Genomic DNA, 20,611 nt, shown 5'->3' on the forward strand with positions numbered 1-20,611 from the left:
TGGTCCCATGTAGTATAGGAGGATATCAGGAAAGTTGTCTTGGGAAAGTTAAAGATAAGTACGTGTAGGGCTGGAGCAATAGCACAGCGGGTAGGGCATTTGCCTTGCACGCGGTCGACCTGGGTTCAATTCCCAGCATCCCATATGGTCCCCTGAGCACCGCCAGGGGTAATTCCTGAGCGCAGAGCCAGGAGTAACCCCTTTGCACCCCTTTGCACCGCCGGGTGTGACCCAAAAAAGTTGTGATCCCGGGGATCGAGCTTGGATTGGCCACGTGCAAGGCAAATGCCCTACACACTGTACTATCACTTTGAACCCCAAATATTCGGTAGTCTTGCAGATACAGTTTTTAAACATTATATTGTAGCACTGTAGCACTGTCCTCCCGTTGTTCATCAATTTGCTCAAGTGGGCACCAGTAATGTCTCACAACAAATTGTGAGACTTGTTGTTACTGTTTTTGGCATATTGAATACGCCATGGGTAACTTGCCAGGCTCTGCCGTGCGGGCGAGATACTCTCGGTAGCTTGCCGGGCTCTCCGAGAGGGACGGAGGAATCGAACCCGGGTCAGCTGCATGCAAGGCAAACGCCCTACCCACTGTGCTATCTAATATTCATACAATTTTTCTTTGGGTGAGTTCCCTTCCTGGGAACAGGAAGTGGTCATGTGTCCTTTACCCAGCTCGTGGGAACACCTGGGACATTGACTCTGTCCCCCTCCACTGATGGAGCTGTCACTCACAAGGAGACTCGGATTCTTTGTGTTGAGATTTAGAAGCCACTTGTCCTTGGTCTTCAGGTAAGGGTGGAGCCTGGCGAGCCTGAGCGTCTTGGAGAGTTAGCTGGGGGGCTAAGCTGGTCTTTGGCTCCAGTTCTGGAGGGCCTGGGTGTTCCCTCTCAACTTGCACAGTCATGGGACTGGCTGGCTTGCTCACTGCAGGGAAGGAGCTCTTGCTTTCTGGAAAAGCACTGGCTGGAGGCCGGTGGGCCAGGAGGCAGAGTGGTTTTTCAGAGGCCGGCAGGGGCAATATTTCTGTCTGACTTGCTGCAGAGGCCAGGAGGTCAGGTTCCTCCTGGGAGGGTCCAGCTCCTTCCCAAAAACAGATGTCTACCATGCTGCCCCTTACTGAGTTTCCTTCTGGGTCAGTGATCTCCCATCGACACAGCTCTGCCATCTTGCTCCCCAGGCCCCTGGCTCTGTAAGGGCCGACTTCCTGTTGGTCAGTGCCCTGAGCATCTGGCTCCTGCAAGGGTCCCCTGAAACCTGCGCCTTCCCAGGGGTAGGCAGCCTGCTGCCCTCCGCTGGGTTTCGCTGCTGCTTCTGCGAAGTGTTCTCCAGCCTCTGCAGTTGCTGCCACCTTGTACAGGGATGTCCCTCCTGGGGACGCTGTGCCTCCCTCTTCTTCCATCCTGCCACTCTCTGCTCCTCCCCTCCCCTCCTGAGGTCCCACTTCTGCCTTCTTGGCGAAGGGGACCCCTTCTGCTTCCCAGGGGCACGCTCGTGCCGTGCAGGCCCCCACACTGCCTACAGCCTCAGAAGCATATGTGAGTGCTGTGGGGGGGGACAGACGCCCCCAGTCCTGACTCTTTCGGGCCCCCATGGCCTCCTGCTCCCGCACCACCCTCTCTGGCTCCTCCTGAACTCTGGGCTCTGGCTCTTCTGGTGCTTTCCCCGATTCCCAGTTTCCACCTTCCCTGGGCCCACCCTTCCCAGGGATGCTCTCAGCCAGCTCCCAGGGACAGAGCTGGGCGTTCCCACCAGTAGGTGCGTCCCCCTCTGCCCAGGGACACATCCCAGCGGGCCTGCAGCCCTCATGATCCAGCTCCCCCAAATGAGCTTTTGGTCCTCCTTCGCCCGGCTTCTCGGGAACAGCCCCCATGGCCGCCTCTGCCTCGCCAGGCATGGACGCGGCCACCTGGGCCGTCTCGCCGGTCAACTTCCCAAAGGCCTCCGCTTTGGACCAGGCACTGTCTAGACGTGGACCGGCACTCCCCGGGACTGTGGTCTCCCGGGGACACCCCGACTCCTGCTGTAGAAGTGGTTCCTGCGCTGGCTCCCCAACTTGCAACCCCATCTCACCAAAGCCCTCTGTCTCCAGAATACAGCCTCCCCCTGCCCCCCGACTTGGCCTTCCCCTCGCCACTACCTTGTCTGTCAGCTCCCAGGGGCACAGCTCGGAGGCGCCCACAGCCGGGCTCCCCGAGCACCCGCCGGGGGATACTGCAGATGGACCCCGGAAGTCTGTCGTCTCCTGTGGATAAGGGGGCTCTGTGTCTCCCCGCTGACTCCGCCCTTTCCAGGAGGACACTGACTGGGAAGGTTCCTGCTTCTCCTGGGAAAGCTCTTTCACACCTTCCTGGGGCGACCGGCCCCCCTCTTCTCCTGTTCCGGCCCCCCAGACCCAGTGCTCTGCTACAGGGAGATCAGGGATCCAAGCTTCACGCCCGCCCCTCCCCGCTTGCCTGGTCTCCCCTCTGCCCACCGCCACACACCGACCCTGGCTTCTGTCGGGGGCGAACCGGGGGGACAGGCCCCCAGGATCCACGTGGTCCCAGGGACACACTGTCCCCTGTCCCATGAGCCCCTTTGGTGCAGGGGCACCCACATCACGGTGGGGTTCTGGCTTTCCTGAGGCCCCTTCTTCTGCCTCCTGAGCATCTTTCCAAGCTTGACTGCCCGGGTCCCCCTCTGGGCCCCCTTCCTGCCCCTCCCAGGGGCAGATATCAGCCCTGCTCTCACCCTGGGGCTGCCTCGGCTCTGCCACCTCCGGAACTTCCCAGGGACAGACCTCTGCCAGGCTGTGCTGGGCACTGCCCTGGGGCTGGAGGCCAGCCCTAGGCACTTCCTGCCACCCTCCAGGGCCTGCTGCTCGTTCAAGACTGGAGCCTGCAGGCCCCGTGATGACCCCTCTCCAGACACCTTGGCCCGGGCCCCCGCCTCCATCCCGGTCCCCACTGGCCCGCTGGTACTGCCGGAGCCGCCGGCTGGTGTGAGCATTCTGCTGGTTCTGCAGGGATTCCTCATCGGTGGGGACCACAGCCGCCTGCTTGCTCACGGCTTTGGGCCGACCCTGCCTGGGAGACCTGGGCCCTGCCCGCGCCCCCTCTCCCGAGGCTCTGACCCCCTCCTCCTGCTCAGGCCTCTCGGGCCCACTCTCCTTCTCTCGGTATGTGCTCCGGGACCGGGTCAGCACTCTGAGGGCCAGGCCCAGGCCCCGCACAGAGCCCGGCTGAGCGGGACTCCTGAGGCTGTGGGACTTCGAGAAGATCTTGGGTCTTTCCTCGTCCCCGTCCTCGCTATCCCCCTGGAGCAGCCCATCCTCGGGGTTTGGCCTGCTCTCGGCGGCTGCCTTTCTCTCTGCAGCCACAGAGAGTGCCCGCCAGAGCCGGGCGCGGGCCGGGGCAGGGGACAGGGTGTGTCGGGCCACTTCAAGGGGGTCTTCTGGGGATGTCTTCTCTTTCTTAATCGGCAGCTCTGCGTTCTCCCAGGGACAGATGTAGGTGAGTAAGCTGGGGCTCTCGGGGGGCCCGGGGGCCAGCATGGGAGCGGGTGCCCAAGTGGCCGTGGGGGACAGCCACTGTGGCTCTCCTCGGCTGGGCATGGATACCTGGGGCCGGATGAGGGGGTGAGGAGGCCTTTTCCCAGGGTCCTCTCGACATGTCCCCTGCAGACAGTCCACACTCCAGTTCTTGGCAGGGGTCGGCGGGGCAGAAAGGGGAGCCCTTCGAGCTGGTTCCGGCCTCCTTGTCGATGGCCTCCGTGCTGGGCTGGCCCCGGCCCCCTCTGCCCTCCTCCGCTCCTCCTGCTCCTTTGCCTGCTGGTACATTTCCTCCAGCTGGGCCTGGCTGGCCACCAGCAGCTCCTTCTCCTGAGTTCCCGTCACCACGCTGAGCGACTTCTGCAGGGACGCGGGCCGGGCCCTGGGGGACCTCTCGCTCACTGTCAGGTTGTGGGCACTGGCTGACCGGAAGCCCAGTGCTGGGGGTCCCTCTGCCGACGCCCTGCTCCGTCTCGAGTCCTTCATGGCCAGCTTCCTCCGCAGCAGCGAATCCAGCAGAGGCGGCCCCTGCTCCCCGCCCGGCTCCTGCTCGTGGGTGCCACGGGACCTGCGCAAGGCCGGGGAGCCCTGAGTCTCCTGGAGGCCCTCACTGAGGAGGCGGCGGCGGGACGAGTTGGGCAGGCTGCCGCGGCCTGAGGACCGTGAGTGCTGCCGGGCCAGGACCTCAGGGAACTCGGCCAGGCACCGCATGAAGGAGCGGCCCAGGCCCTGGCGAGAGCTGTCCCGCGTCTTGGGCAGGTGAGGGTTGTTGGTGGCCATCTCCTTGGTCTTGTGCACCTCTAGCTGTGCATAGAGCTTCTTCAGCTCGTCCTGGAGGGGGTGAGAATGAGGGAAGCAGAGCTGTGGCAGGGTGGGGCAGTGTTCGCTCCATCCCGGGTCGCACACCTCCCTCCAGCCCTTTGTAAACCTTTTTTTTTTTTGCTTTTTGGATCACACCCGGCAATGCACAGGGGTTACTCCTGGCTTTGCACTCAGGAATTACCCCTGGTGGTGCTCAGTGGACCATATGGGATGCTGGGAATCGAACACGGGTCAGCCGCGTGCAAGGCAAATGCCCTACCCGCTGTGCTGTTGCTCCAGCCCTGTAAACCATTTAATATACATACATATATATATATATATATATTATCTTGGGACAACACCCAGTAGTGCTCAGCAGTTACTCCTGGCTCTGTACTCAGGGATCACACCTGGCAGTGCTTGGGACCATACGGGATGCTGGGGATCAAACCCAGATTGGCCAGGTGCAAGGCCAACCCGCTGTTCTATTGCTCCAGCTCCTGCAAACCATTTCCTTTGTCCAGTATCCCTAGCACTGCCTGTTCCCTTCCCAAGCACCACTGGGGCCCTCTAAAAGAATCAGGGGCCAGAGAGAGAATACAGCGGGTAGGGCCTTTGCTGGGTTTAATCCCTTGTGCTGCATATGATCCCCCGAGCACTACTGGGGTGGCCCTGCAAGTCTCCAGCACTGTATCCCCTCACCACACACACACACGCACACACACACACACACACACAGCACAGTATTCTGGGCCTTGTGTTGACCCGCCAGCCCAGTGTCTGAGAATTCCGAGGATGGAGGGAATTTCCAGGTCCTCTCTGCACTCTTTCTCCTCTGGCTCCTTTGTCTGCCCAAGAGTCTCCTCCAGGTGGGCCTGGCTGGCCACAAGCAGTGAGGGTCAGCAGAGAAGAGGGGAAGGCAGAGGCGGGTGGGACGAAGAGGGAGTTGGGACCCGGGAGAGACATGGATGGCCCTGAAACCTCCGGTTACTCCAAATGACAGTCTTAGAACATAAAACACCCATAGTTCCTACCCTGAGCACCCCCTTGTCTGTAAGGGACCCTCGTTGACTGTGATCTGACCCCTGGCAGAAAATGAGTAAGGAAGGTTCCAGAAGACACTCAGGAAAAGTTCCTTCCTCCAAGATCTACCAGGTGCCAGAGAAGGAACTCTGGGGTGGAAATCCCTGGCATTCCCTCACAACCTGAACTGCAGGTCCAACAGACAGTAGTGTCCCTCTGCCACTGCCCGGTGTATGTATGTTGGGGGAGCGGGCAGAGAATTCCTGCCGGCCCTGAGTGGAAGTGGCAGCCACCAGGATTAGCACGGCAACTGTGGCTCATGGCTTAGGTCTCTGGGATCTGGGTTCAGTGGTCTGAGGGGTTGGTCTTTCCACTTGCGGGGAGTGGAGTGGGGTGGGGCCTCCTTGGAACAATGAGGGGAGGCAGTGTAGAGAGCCAGTGGAGGAGCCAGGGGCGGAAATCCCTGCCCCCACATACCCGGATATCCCCGGGGTCCAGGCTGCGCTCACTCCAGGCCGAGGCGAGGCTGCTGTCCAGGTAGGAGCCTGAGTGCTGCAGGTCCAGTTCATCCTCCAACTCTTCGTCCACCATCTCCTCTCGGGAAGGGGCGCCAGGCCTTCGGAGCTGGAGAGAGACCTGCCTTGGCCCCCGGTGTCCTCTCTGTGGGGTCAGCCTGGGGGTTCTCCACCCCTCTGTCCAATTTGGAATTTGGGGGCTCCAGAGAACTCCCTTTCATCTTCTCTAGTTCAGACAGTCACAACTAGCAGGCCTCACAATTCCTAACTGCATCCTGCAGCTCCCCCACCTACCTTGGTAACTGTCTGAGCCTATGTTCAGAGCAGGTCACCCTTCACCAGTGAGCCTGGGTTCGAGCCCCAGCAGCAATGCAAAAAGTCAGGTAGATGGCCAAAGTGATAGTACAGCGGGTTGAGTGTTCGCCTTGTATGAGACCAACCTGGGTTCCATTCCCAGCATCCCACATGATCCCCCAAGGAGTAACATCTCCAGGAGTAATTCCTGAGTGTGGAACCAGGAGTAACCCCTGAGCATTGCCTGGTGTGACCCAAAAAGCCAAAAAGTAAAAAAAAAAAAAAACCCAACTCCCCCCCGCAAAAAATATGGACTTTGGCCCCTGGATCTATTCCTAGAGCTAACACTGTCCTGAGAACTGCCAAGAGTGCCCCCCTGTCAAAATAAATAAATAAAAACAAAAATAAAAACAAAACAAAGAAACACTGCAGGCTGCCTCTTAGAGTCCTCCCTGGAGCGTTACCCTGAGAAGGTGCTCGCTCAGCCTCCCCTGCCAATGCTCCCACCTTCATGCCCACCTAGAGCCTGTGTGGGTCAGCCACGGGCTGGGGGGGCCCTCACGCACCTTGGGGATGAAGATCAGGGCCAGCGTGGCAGTGACTGTGCCATGGGTGTGCAGGAAGAAGAGAAGCAGCGTCCAGTCCGGATGCAGAGAGGGACCCAGCACAAACCTGGGGGCAGCCGGGCAGCTCTGGAGCCATGGGTGGCCCCCCTGCTCTGATTTCTATGGAGTTGGGGGTGCTGGCTGCAGGGAGGAAGGCCCCTTTCCTTCTACCTGCTTGCTCGAGGATGCAGGTCCCACTCCAAGGACATGCGAACCTCCACCTATGGGAAGCCCTCCTGGACTCTGCCTCCATTGACTTCCTACAATCAATCCGGATTCCTGTTTTGTCCGGATTGATTCTGGCCCCACTGGAGGCTCTATCCTCAGCGCCTCTGGGCCAGCTGAGGTGAGCGCAGGAAGAAGACAGGGAGAGCAGAGCATGTGTGCTCAGGAGCCTGACGGGGTGCTAGGGAGGGGAACAGAGTGAGCACAGGGCTTGTTCCATACAGAAGGGGTGCCCTGCTGGGGGAAAGCTGGGGGGACCTTCCTCAGCGGGCAGAGGCCCAGTGGGGCATTAAAGAGGCTCATGGCGGGAGTTGGGGTGCGTGTCCCGTGCTAGGCGTCTGGGCTCACCTGGTGGCGTGGAAGGCAGTGGAGAGCAGCAGCTCATTGTGAAGGGCAATGCCCAGGTAGCGCGGCTCGTGGAAAGCCGAGGGCACCGCCCGGGTGGCGTAGCAGAGGAAGCTGCCCCAGCACAGGAGCAAAACCTCAGCTGCAGGGCGAGAGGGGCAGCAGGAAGCAGCTCAGCTGCCCACGCCGTACCCTGCGGGGGCACCACCCCTGACCGCAGGAGGACAAGCCCTGAGCCCTGGACTTCACTCACCCACCACCATGATGTAGTCCCAGCGGTCGTGGTGACAGAGATAGAAGTGGCGGCCAGCAGGCGTGTGGCCTCGGGTGATCAGGGCCGTGTGCTGGCTGCCTGGCTCCAGGACCCCCGCTGTCCACACCGCCAGGAAGGTCAGTGCCACCAGCAGCAGCAGCGCCAGGCGCCAAACCAGCCGTCCGCGGCTCAGGACGGGGCCCCGCTGGGCCGTTGGAGACAGAAACAGCTGGAGCACTCTACGAGGGGTACAGTGAGGAGTGTGGGGGCGCCGAGGGGGGCAGAGCTACTCCCGCCTGACCCTGCCGCAGGAACATCGCCCAGTGTGGCGATGGTATGGAGGACCGTAGTGATGGGGCAAGACTGGAGGGGCCCTGGGGCGTGGAGCTGGCTCTGAGCCAAACCGTCCCCTCCACGAGCCGGGGATGGGGGGGCCCTGGGCGAGGGCAGGGAAGCACCGTGCACCCGACCTGTGAAGCCGGAGTGTGATGGAGCCGTAGACGGTGACGAAGCCGAGCAGCCGCACCCAGCGGAGGGCGATGCAGCGGAACACGCTGGGCCGGAAGTACAGGATGAAAACCTGTGGAAGGCACAGAGGGCTGCCCACGGCTCTGGGATGCAGTGGGGCATCCGCGCAGCTCAGAGGCCGGGACTATTGGGCTGGAGCCTGGCTTTCAAGACGGGGAGCCTGGGGTTTCTCCCCACCAAGAGGGCAGAGCAGGGGTCTGGGGCTCGGAAGGGTGTCCGGGTGGGGTGGCAGGGGGATCCTGGCGGGTAGGTCCACCTCTGGTCACTGACTCACAGGGAAATAGAGCAGTAAGGATCCGAAAAGAACAGCTTCCAGCAGGACCAGCCCAGCTGCACGGACCTTCTGCAAAGAGAGGCGTGTGGGTGGGGTGGGGTGGGTGGGGAACAGGGCCTGGGCTGGGCTCTGAAGTTTGTGCTCGGGATCACCCAGCAGCTTGGCCTAAGGCTTCAGCCTCTGAAGTCAGCACCCCATCTCTGTCCACAGTCTGCCCCCCTCCACGCTCCACTGACGCTCAGCTTGGTTTCTCGTGATCCCTTGCCAGCTGGCTGCCTGCCCCTTCCAGTCCCCACCTGGGCCTTGTAGGGGACCTGAGCCCAGAGCAGGTCACCAGAGCAAAAAGAGAATCTATTCAATCACTGCTCCACACTCTGAGTCTGCCAGCCCCCAGCACGTCCCTGCCCAATAGCACCCTGCTAGCTCAGACACCTGCTGCAGAGCTGTCCCTGAGCCTTCTCTGGCCGTCACAGCCTCTGGTACCCTCCGTCCTTGCCCCTGCTGGATTAGGAGCTTCCTGAGGCCCAGGTCACGGCCCTGGTGTCTATGCAGTGTCTGTTTTGCTTTGGTTTGGGGGTTTGTGCTTGCCAGTAGTGGGAAGGGGCTTGAGGTGACTCCTAGTGGTCTCTGACCAACCAGGCTGGGAAGTTCAATGTGAGGATGTAGGGCTGCTCAGGCCTTGTGGTGCCAGGGACCACCAGAGCCAGTTTTGCCAGGACGAGACCATGTGCCCAGATTCAAACCCCTCCCAGCAGATCCTGCATCCCTCTTCCACTGAGCCATCTCCCCCGGGCCACAGGCAGGGGGTTAAGTCCACAGCCTTCATCTTACAGACAAGAAGACCGTTCTAAGGTCATCAGGCCACTTGCCTGAGACCCCACCATGCATCAGCATCAGAACCAAGATCCAAACCATTTCTCCCCAGTTCTACTGTTTTTTTTGGGGGGGGGGTCACACCTGGTGATGCACAGGGGTTACTCCTGGCTCTTCACTCAGGAATTACTCCTGGCGGTGCTCAGCGGACCATATGGGATGCTGGGAATTGAGCCTGGGTCAGCCGCATGCAAGGCAAATGCCCTACCCACTCTGCTACTGCTCCAGCCCTCTCCCCAGTTCTAGTCTGAGATCCTTTGTGGTCTCCAGTTGAAGCGGGGCCCTGAGGGGGCCTGCCTTGCCTTGCTCCGGCGGCCACGGTAGGATACCACCATGCCCAGAAAGACAGCCAGCATGCAGCAGGCCTGGCAGGCCAGTACGGCAGCCCGCAGTGCTGAGGCCTCCTCCTCCAGGCACGGGGCAGCATCCAGGCAGCTGGCACAGTCCTGGGCACACGGCAGACACCGCAGCAGCTGCCCGGAGTTGTCTGGGGGGGATGCGACCTGCACAACAGGTTCCTCTAGGCCTGTAGGGAATGAGATGGGGGTGGGAGAGGGTGTGGCTGGGCATCCTGGGATCAGTCCCAGAGTACTGTCCCCATCCCCAGGGTCCCTACATCCTCTCCCACCTGCTTTGATGTGACATGACAGGTCAGTGGAGGGGGGCAGGGAGGGAGGAGGAAGCGGGTACCCCCAGGGGAAAGTAAGAGGAGGTGAGACCCTTTCAGGGCTCCCAGGCATCCACTCTCATCAGCTCAGCAGAGTCAGGGCCGGGGTTTGTCCTCAGCACGCACAGTCACCCCCAAAGTGAACTCTGCCATTCTCTCAACATCTCTCCTTACCCCCAGAAGTTTCCTCTCTGGGTCTCCCCCCAATTAGCTTTTCCTCCCCAGGTGCTTCCCTCCTTTCCCCACGGTCAGCCCAGCCCACCCTTCGCCCTCCCAATCGCTGATCACATACCCGCAGAGAGATTCACCCCATAGAAGCCAGGTCGGCAGCGGCAGAGGTAGCGGCTGAGGACGAAGCCCTGCATCTTGAGGGGGACGCACTGTGGACGACATGCAGGGAGAGATCATGTGGGCGAGGGGTAGGGGAGGGATCTGCATTCCTGTCATGGCTCCAGGTCCACCCTCAGGAGCCTCCCCAGACGCTCCCACTGGTACTGAGAGATGTGGAAACCCTGCCCTACACACCACCACTGCCCCCCTGCTCAAACACCCCAGGCCCTGTGGGAGACTCCATCATACTCATGGCCAGTGCCCAGCAGTTCAGGGGTCCCAGGATCCAGGTGTCACTGGAGCGGGGATCCAGGGGGTGGGAGGGAGACCAATCACACCTGGGCACCTCCATCCTCCTTCACGAGGCCCCATCAGCCTCTGTCTTCCACACACAGATGGGTTGAATAGGCCCCCATGGGGGAGCAGCTGCCAGTCACCTCAGGGACCATCTGGCTTTGGCATAGGGCTGCATCACCCATGCTAAGGCCAGGCTAAGACCAGGCTGGTGGGGTGTCAAGGCCAGGTCTTTGTTTTGGTTTGGGGGCCACACCCAGCAATGCTCCAGGGGTTACTCCTGGCTCTGTGCTCAGGAATCGCTTCTGGAGGTGCTCAAGAGGCCATTTGGGGTACCAGGGATCAAACCAGGGTCAGTCGCATGTAAGGCAAGCTCCTTCCCAGCTGTTCCAGCCCCATCAAGGTCAGCTCTTAATTCTACCTTTGCTCCTTGATGTTTGCCCAACAGGAGACCCAGTCCAGAGTGGGTACAGCACTTGCCTTGGTGCGGCTGGCCTGGATTTGATCCCTGGCACTCTGAGCCCTGCCAGGAGTAATCCCCGAACACTGCCAGATGTGGCACAAAGCCAAACAAACTGACAAACCAAAGGCTAGTATCACATCCTCATCATATCTCAGCCCCACCCACCCCCCCAACCCCGAGAGGGACAGGAGAGGGGGAAGGAGCAGAAGCCTTGGGCCTGCGCTGTCTCCTCACCTGCGTGCTATTGAGATCACACAGGTGTGTGTCAGAGAACCAGCCTGGGCCGCGGGAGCACTGATTGATGTCCACGCTCTGGAGGTCTAGGTCCATCTGCACCTGCCCCCTAAGCAATCAGCAGTGAGAGGCACTGTGAAGGGGACGTGTGTCCATGGGCCCCATACCATGGGGCAACACAGGCTTTGCCCACTGCCCTGTGGCTGGAGAGAAGGTAGGAGATTCCGTTTCTCCAGACTTTCACCCTGACTGACCCTCACAGTCACATCCCCGCCTGCAGCGACCCCTGCATCCCCGAGATTTTCAAACTCCCTTTGCCCAGCTTCTGCTCATGGCAAGAGGGAGGGCGCATGTCAAGACTGGTGGGACTAGAGCACTGATGAATGATCTGAATTTTCAAACATCCCCATTGCATGTACACATGCATATACACATATACACAGACATATGTGGACATGCACTTATCACTCACACACACATATACTCGTATACATACTCACACAGACATACATCTATGCACACACACCTACACACAGACACACACGGACACATACACATAAACACAACATATACACACTCACATACATGCACTAACACACAGACACACATTCATCACAGACACTCACATATACACAGAATACACATGTACACAGAAACATGCACCCAGACACTCATACATATACACACAGAGACATGTACCCATGCACAACCATACTTACACACACACAGTGGAAATCATACACGCAGACAGACACACTTACACATTCACACACATACACCTACACAGACAACCTCAGACACACATAGATGAACATTCATCACAGATACGCATATTTACCATATTTACACACTCACACAAATACACACAGACACGAACCTACACACACAGATGCACATGGACACATACACATAAACATACACATATACTCATATACATACACATATACCCATATACATACACAGACACACATTTATCACACACTCTCATGCATATACAGACTTGCACCTACACACATACATATAGATACACTCTCACACACACTTGGACATACACATTCGCACCGAAATACACACACACACACATGCAGCTCAGCTATTAACCACCCCCTCAATCTGCCCAAATCAGATCTGAGATGATCACAGGGCAGGTATGGAACAGAGCCGAGCCAGAGCTTCCTGGGGGCAGAAGGGGAGGCCTCTGGGGACAATGCATGGGGACAATGCTTGGGGACCTGCTGAGGAACAAGGTTGCTTGTGCCTCACAGGCCTGGAACCTGCAGCCGCCTCCCTCCCCCACCTGTTGAGAGTTTGAGGAGTGCCTCAGGGTCCCAACATCTGCAGAAGCAGAACAGAGCAAGAGTGAGGCAGAAATATCGCCACTAGGACCGGGGGCTCCAGCCAGCTTCTGCACAGAAGAGCTGTGGGCCATGCCCCACCCGAGAATATCCCTGCTCCAGTGTGCCCCAGAGCAGTGGCCACCCCGATTCCCCAAGACGCTGGGGCAGGGGTGGCTTGGCGCTTACCCTGCCAGCCCTCTCGGCCTGACACCCACATCTCAGGTCTTAGAGCCCGAGGTCCACGCTCACCTGCACCTGCTCCTCCGCACACACACAGATGTTCATATACATACATGTAAGCAGATTGAGTCTTTACGTGTGTCCAGCCCCACTGAATCTGTTAACAGTCACAGAGCCCCGGAGTAAGCAAATACACGTGGCTGCGCCCCAGCCAGCACTCATGGCCCATGCACAGCCAGCAGGACTTATGTGCCCCCAGCTGGACTTATGTATCCCCACCCCAGTGCATCCAATTCTACACAAACCCACTCACCTCGCCTCCGGGCTGAGGTCTGGCTTCAGTCCGTAGAAGGTGGCCGAGAGTGTGACCAGCCAGCCAGGACGGAGCTGGCCCCCCTGGCATTCCAGGAAGGGAGCGGTCAGCCTCACGTGCTGCACGTCACCCACATAACCATCCCCCCGGGGCCACTTGGGACTGCCCAGACTCCCCAGGTCATTGGTGAGAACCCGCTTCCGAAGGGCAGGGCTGTCTGGGGCTCCAGCGGGAACCCTCTCCTGCATCCTGGTCTGAGATAAGTCCTCAAGGATGGTCTCATCCCCGCTCCGGGTGGCCTGCAGGGCCAGTGTCAGGTGGCTGGCCCCTGGAGGAGGGTTAAAGGTCAGAAGAACTCGGTATGTCCTTGGGTCTCCCTCGGCCAAGCTTCGGACCAATGCCTGGTACCATTCCACGTCCTCCTCCACGCTGGACTCACGGATGTCGTTGGCCTGCAGCAGCATGTTGAGGAAATTGGCGGCCTGGGCCAGGATGCCCGCTGCCCTCTGGAGGAGTGGGGGGAGCCCTGGACTCCCTCCTGCCCTCCAGGCGACATAGCGTTGACTGCAATTAGCCCCCAGCAGCTGCTGGGCATCTCCAGAGTAGAGAAAAGCTAGGGCTGCCTCTGCCCTCTCCGGGGCCCCCCAACTGGGCACAGATCCTGGCTGGACTTGGGGGGCCGGAGCAGGCAGAGAGCTCAGCGGCCGTGGACCCCTCCATGCCCAACTGCAGAGGAAACAGCAGCTCAGCAGCCCCCACACAGGAGCGGGCAAGACCACAGCTGTGGTGCCCATCCCCAGGGCAGTTCTAGGTATCGTGGAGTCCAGTCCAGGCTGCCTGAGGAACATGAAGGCTTAGGAGAGTGCAGCTGGCTAAAGCCTGGGGCCACCGCTTCTCTTCACAGCTCCCCTCCCTCCCTCCCTTCTGTGTGTGAGTGTGTGTGTGTGTGTGTGTGTGTGTGTGTGTGTGTGTGCTCTCTCTCTCTCTCTCTCTCTCTCTCTCTCTCTCTCTCTCTGGCATCCTCTCGCCTGCTTTTTTCTCCTCGTCAGCTGGCTTTGGTCCTCTTCTCTCAGTGTGCTCCCCACATGCCCCCCCTGGGAACCCCCCACTTCCACCCTCCCCTCTTCCCCCCTCTGCCCAGTGAGGCCCTACCCCCATCCACATCTGCTCCAGAGAGATGGAGAGAGGAGTAAGGGATCAGCCTCCTCCCCTGACCCCCACCGGCTGTCCTCTGCTCCATGTGGAGTGATGGGCAAATCCAAGACAGGGTGCCATGGCAACTGGATATGAGCTCATGCCCGCCTCTCTGCAACCTCCCCACCCCAGTCCCCGCCCTGGTAGTGGTTGCCACAAGGCTGACAAAGGTCACACCACCTCCTGGAGGTCTCTCGGGCTGGGACCTGAGGTTAGCAATGGAAGGGTGGGAGAGAGACCCAGAGAGAGCCAGACTCCCTGTGAACGGATCCCGGCAGCATGGACTGTGCTTTTCCTATGCATTGTCCCCTTGAGTCTTCCCCCACCACCATGAATGGGACTATGAGCCCATTTCACAGATGCACTCAGCCACAGCACGGAGCAGTACAGTTGAGACTCCCCTGCTCTGCCCCAGCCAACCACTACCAGCACCCTGTCACCCCTCAGGGACCCTGAGAAAGGCTCAGGATAGCCAAGTCCATCAAGGCCCCAAGGGACAAGAGACTGTCCTACACCTGAGACCCCCAACCAGGCTTCCCAGGAGTCCCTGCCACCCTAGCCCAGGGGACTGTCCTCCACAGGGCCAGCATCACTGGGGGAGAAGGCACAGAGAAGATGCGGTGCCTCTGTTTCTCCCCCTTCACTGTGGCCCCGAGCCCCCTCCTTCTGTTTCTGCCTCTTATGTTCTTCCTGCTTCTTTTTAGGTTTGGTGTTTTCAGGGGTCGCCCCCAGCAGTGCTCAGATCCTGTGGTACAGGGGTCTGGGGGGGTCACACCTGGGGCTCCCGCAGGCACAACATGTACTCTAGCCCTTGGAGCCCTCTTCTTGATTTACTTTTATTTTTTGTTCTTTTTATTTTGGGGGGAGGGTAATACTCAGGGGTTACTCCTGACTCTGTACTCAGGGAACACTTCCAGTGGTCTTGGGCAATCAGATGGGGTGCTGGGAGTGGAGCCCAGGTCGGTCACATATAAGGCAAGGGTCCTACCTGCTATCCTGTCTCCTGGGTCTCATTCTGTTCTTTGTTTTATTTTATTTAGTTTTAAATTTTATTTTGGTTTGAGGGCCACACCCAGTGATGCTCAGGGTGTGCACTCCTGGCTCTGCACTCAGGAATTATTCCTAGTGGTGCAGGGGACCATACGGTATACCGGGGATCAAACGCAGGTTGGCTGCATGCAAGGCAACTTCAGCTTCAGCCCTCTTTTTGTTTTTTTTGGGGGGGTCACACCCGGTAATGCACAGGGGTTACTTCTGGCGGTCCTCGGGGGGACCTTATGGGATTCTGGGAATCGAACCCGGATCGGCCAAGCCCTACCCGCTGTATTATCGCTCCAGCCCCTCTTCTTGGTTTTCTTATCCCTCAAATCCTTCCCTCCTTGGGTATAAGAATTGTGAGTGGGGCCAGGTTGAACAGTGTCTGGGGTCCAGGGGGTTCTTCTCAGAGCCCCACCGCCCTCCAGCGCTTTCCGGGGCAGGATAGTGGAACCCACTCATGTCAGGACAGAGCCCATGGGAGTGACCTAGGGGACCATCCACATACTTGATCTGGGCCCACGTGCATGTACTCTTGGTTTCTTCCCCTTTCTATCTCGACACCCCACATCTTTGAAATCTTGGGAGTCCCAAATCACTTGGTGAATGTGGGAGGCCTGGGATGGGCAGGTTAAAATTTCACCTTGCAGGGCTAAAGCAATAGCACAGCGGGAAGGGCGTTTGCCTTGCACGTGGCCGACCTGTGTTCAGTCCCCGGCATCCCATATTATCCCCTGAGCACTGTCAGGAGTAATTCCTGAGTGCAGAGCCAGAAGTAACCCCTGAGCATCACCAGTGTGACCCAAAAAGACAAAAAAAAAAAATCTTGCCTTCCTGCCCTCTGCAAACCATTCCACTTCGGATCTGTACATGGGGGTCAGACGGGAGGGAAAGAGGGAGAAAAAGGAGCTAAGTCCCAGCAGGGTCCCTGTGATGTCAGATCTAGAAAAGCCCACAGTCCAGCTCTGCTCCCGAAGAGAAGGAAAATTAAAAAATAAAAAAATAATGACCTGAATGCTTGCAAAGCCAGGACAGGGGTCACTGGTGATGGATGGCTCAGTACATGGATGGCCTACTCTCTGAGTCTTAGGACCCCAAATACTGACAGAGAGGGACGGGGACTGCAGGTAGACCAGTCCACTTTCTCAGTATTGCTGGTTACTGAGAGTTGAGGGCCAGCAGATCACCCTGGGAGGAGACGCACCCACTCCCAGAAGCTTTTCACACTGACATTAGCATCAGGTCAAGCCCTTTGACATGCAACCTCTTATCTCATCCCCACAACCAACTGATCCAGATATGTCCATGAGCCCATATTTACAAAGTTAACACAGGGTCACCAAGGTTTCTCTTCCATTTTTTGGTTTGTGAGCCACACCTAGCTGTGCTCAGGGGCACCAGGGATCAAATGCAGGTTGGTCGCATGCAAGGCAAGCACCTAAAGCCCAGAATCATCTCTCAGGGAAGTTTATTGGTCAACCAGAGACAGGATTTACATGCAGACTGGAGGACTGTGCCCCTCTCTCCATCACTGCAGCCCTTTGAGGAAAGACCAAGTGATTTCTTTGGACAGCGTTAGACTTCTGGACTGTCTTTAAACCCATTGTCCTGCCCCGAGGGACCCCTTTCATAGCCCCCTGTGAAAGAGGACGTGTAGACCTGTCATCAGCTCTACATGCACAGGCCCAAGTCCTACCAAAAAAACCCCCAAGCTCTGCTGGGAGCTTAATTTTCTTTTCTTTTCTTTTGTTATTATTATTTTAAATTTATTATTATTATTATTATTATTATTATTATTATTATTATTATTATTTTATGTAGGAGTATTGCTATTGGGAGCTTAATTTTCGAAGTGTTATTTCCAGGGTCGCTGCTGCACGGATGGCTGTTCAAAGAAATAAGGGAGAGTCTGCATGACTCACCCTGCTTCAGAGGTTGTCCCTGTGTGTTGTGTTGTCCTCTGTCCCTGTGCACTGGGCAGGTAGAGATACCCCGGTACAGCGGGTGGGGTTAGGGGGAGTCTCTCGCTGTGCCAAGAAAGTGGCTGGACAGCAGAGGGCGCAGTAGGGCTGCAACGCTGCTGACTGATCCTTTGCTGGGAAATTAGCTCTAGTTCAGTTTGCAGAGACAAATCAGGATTTTGGGGGGATTTTTAGGCCTCCAGGAGTTCATTGATCTCATAGCAAATATCTTCTTTCTTCCAGAACCTGAGGGGAAGTCTTTGGAGTCCGGCAGGGGTTATTTTGAATTCTGCTGCACTCTGTTTTTGAGGGGCTGGATGTATAGTAGGCAGTACTGGGGCAGGGGTGAGGGGTAGGAGGGGCAGCTCTATCTCCTGAGCCCCTGCCCCTGCCCTCCACTGCACCGTGAGGAAGGGGGTAACCTTAGCTAAACAATTCCCTGAGCTTCAGCGAGTGCTATGTTTTTTGGGGGGTGGGGGGCACACCTGGCTGTGCTCAAGGCTTACTCCTGGCTCCTGGTGGGGCTTGGGTGATCATATGCTGTGCAGAGATTTAACCCAACTGCCTACATTGCAAGGCAAGTGCTTTACCCACCTCTCTCTCTCTCTCTCTCTCTCTCTCTCTCTCTCTGGACCAAGATGCTAGACTTTTTGATGAAGGATTAGAATTGAACTTGGTGGGGCCAGAGTGATAGTACAATGAGTAGGGTATTTGCCTTGCATGTGACCAACCTGGGTTTGAGTCCCAGCATCCCATATAGTCCCCTCAGCAAAGCCAAGAGTAATTCCTAAGTGCAGAGCCATGAGTAACCCCTGAACATCAACGGATGTGACCCCTCCAAAAAGAAATGAACTTGTACCAGCAGCTTTTCAAAGGTCTGAGGTTGGATAAACCATTCCATGCTTGACAAGGGCCACCTGAGTGCCAGGGACAGTCCTTGACACTGGACAAAATGTGGGCAAAGATGGGCAACGATCAAGCGTGCCCCTGTTCTCATGGAGGTTAGAGCTTAGTAGGGAAGACAGACTTTATCCAGTAACCCACAAAGAAGGAAAAAGATTGCACCTCTGCAGTGGAGGAAAGCAAACGGGTCTTTGCTTAGAGCTTGGTGAGGATGTCAAATCATTTTTGATCCTCAGCATCCCGTATGGTGATCCTCTGAGCACCACTAGGAGTGATCCCGAAGCACAGAGTCAGGAGTAAGCCCTGAGCATTGTTGAGTGTGGCACCAAAACCAAAAAAAAAAAAAAAAAAGGAAAAAACATGAAAAAGGTCTGACTACAGGACTCAAAGCAGACTCTCTACTCTCTTCCCTCAATGTCCTCTTGGGTATTAAACTGCCACATTCTGTGGGCCAGCCCTTGTGCCCCTGACTCTCACTGAGCACACCGTGGTCTCACCCTCGTGGCTCAGCCTGCAGTCTCACATCCTCTATACTAGGATTTTTCCTGGTTCTGTGCTCAGGGAGTAACCCTGTGGTGCTCTGGGAACCATATACATTGCCAGGGATAAAAATAAGGTGCATGAAAGGCAAGCGCCTTACTCACTAAATTTTCACCCTTCCTTTTCTTTTTTTTTTTTTCGGACTTTTGGGCCATATCCAGCTGTGCTCAGGACTTATTCCTGGTTTGATGCTCAGGAATGACTCTTGGCAGGGCTTGATGGGTATTATCTGGGGTAACAGGTAATTATACCTGGGTTGGCTGATCTCTGCCTGCTATTTTATCTCTCTGCACCCCCATTTTTGTGTGTGTGTCACCCACATTTTGTTGCAGTGCTCATGGGGTGAAGGTGACGGTCCAGTACTTGCACAGGTGCTCCGTGAGGGTTGCACTCTTTGGCTGATGGCAGTGTGAACAGATTATGAGGCACTAGTGGAACTGTGCCAGGGATCTAACTCTGGCTTGTCCAGCTGGTGATTTTGCCACTGAGCCTCGGGCCCTAAGAAGCTTGCTCTGATTTGATCTTCTCAACACTCCTGCGAGTAAGCAAAGCAACACTTCTTATCTGTACAGATGAGAAAACGGAGCTCTACGGGGTTGAGTTGCTGGCTCATGCAGACTTGTGAAAGTCAACTGTGAACATTTCAGGAATTTTGCAATTAACACTGACTATTAAAAATTAAATGAAAAGGCCAGGAGATCGTTCAGTGGTTGAGCTCCCGCCTTGCAAAACTGAGGGTGCGAGTTCCATCCACGGTGCTGTGTGATGTTGAGTCACAGTCTGGCAGCTGGGCGGCTAGAGCCCGCGGCTCTCTTGCCTGTGGCTGATCGTGGGTGTCAGCAGTTTCTGGCCACATAGTGGTCAAGTGTGTGTGAGCTCTGCAGGCAGATGTGGGACCCCCGTGAACACCATAACCCAGCAGGCACACACCCATGCCGGTTATCACAACAGTCTCCACGAATGGAAGTAAATTCCTTCTCAATTTGTGGGCCCAGAGAGATGATACAGTGGGGAAGACATTTGCCTTGCATGCAGTCAACCCAGGTTTGATCCCCAATACTAAATATGCTTCCCTAAGCCCCACCAAGAAGGATTCCTAAGCACAGGTAGGTGTAACCCCCAAATTAAATATATAATGTATATCTATAATGAAGGGCTGGAGCGATAGCATAGCAGGTAGGGTGTTTGCCTTGTACACAGCCAACATGGCCGACCCGAGTTCGATTCCTCCGCCCCTCTCAGAGAGCCCGGCCAGCTACCGAGAGTATCTCACCCGCACGGCAGAGCCTGGCAAGCTCCCTGTGACATATTGGATATGCCAAACACAGTAACAACAATTCTCACAATTTGTTGTGAGACGTTATTGATGCCCGCTCAAGCAAATCGATGAACAATGGGAGGACAGTGACAGTGATCTATAATGAGAACATCACGCGATGACTGGAATGAGAAGGAATGGGAGTGAAGATAGATAGTCTGCAACTACACCACCTCCGCTTTGCTGATGACATTGCTCTAATAACACCAAACATTAGCCAAGTGACACAAATGCTGGCTTACTTCGACCGTGAGTGTGGAAAGGTCAGAGTGCAGCTGAATCTCACAAAGACAATGTTTATGAGAAATGGACTCGTTCCTGGCGTTCCATTCCCTCTCAAGGGAACGAACATCTCCAAATGCAACAGTTATGTGTACCTAGGTCGAGAAGTCAACATGACAAATGACCTGGCACCTGAGTTGCGCAGGAGGAAGAGAGCAACTTGGAATGCCTTCAAGAGCGTCGAAGAAATAGCTAAGAGGACAAAGAACCTCCAGTTCCGGGCACATCTCTTCAGTTCCACTGTTCTTCCTGCATTAACATACACCTCAGAGACCTGGGCCCT

At 56.9% G+C, this 20,611-nt stretch overlaps 1 protein-coding gene across 1 annotated transcript; it reads right to left on the reverse strand.

The window, feature by feature from the left end:
* Window positions 1–736: 736 nt before the first annotated feature.
* GPR179 (G protein-coupled receptor 179) lies at window positions 737–13,889 on the reverse strand. The gene is made up of 11 exons (XM_056126547.1): window positions 13,096–13,889; window positions 11,266–11,374; window positions 10,237–10,324; window positions 9,580–9,803; window positions 8,405–8,473; window positions 8,073–8,182; window positions 7,603–7,841; window positions 7,353–7,491; window positions 6,741–6,846; window positions 5,843–5,989; window positions 737–4,372 (listed from the first exon to the last, which is right to left on the reverse strand). The coding sequence occupies exons 1-11, from the start codon at window positions 13,887–13,889 to the stop codon at window positions 737–739; spliced, it is 5,661 nt and encodes a 1,886-aa protein (XP_055982522.1).
* Window positions 13,890–20,611: the final 6,722 nt, after the last annotated feature.

Source organism: Sorex fumeus, unplaced genomic scaffold, assembly GCF_029834395.1.
Source record: "Sorex fumeus unplaced genomic scaffold, SorFum_2.1 ptg000063l, whole genome shotgun sequence".
Taxonomy (NCBI): Eukaryota; Metazoa; Chordata; class Mammalia; order Eulipotyphla; family Soricidae; genus Sorex; species Sorex fumeus.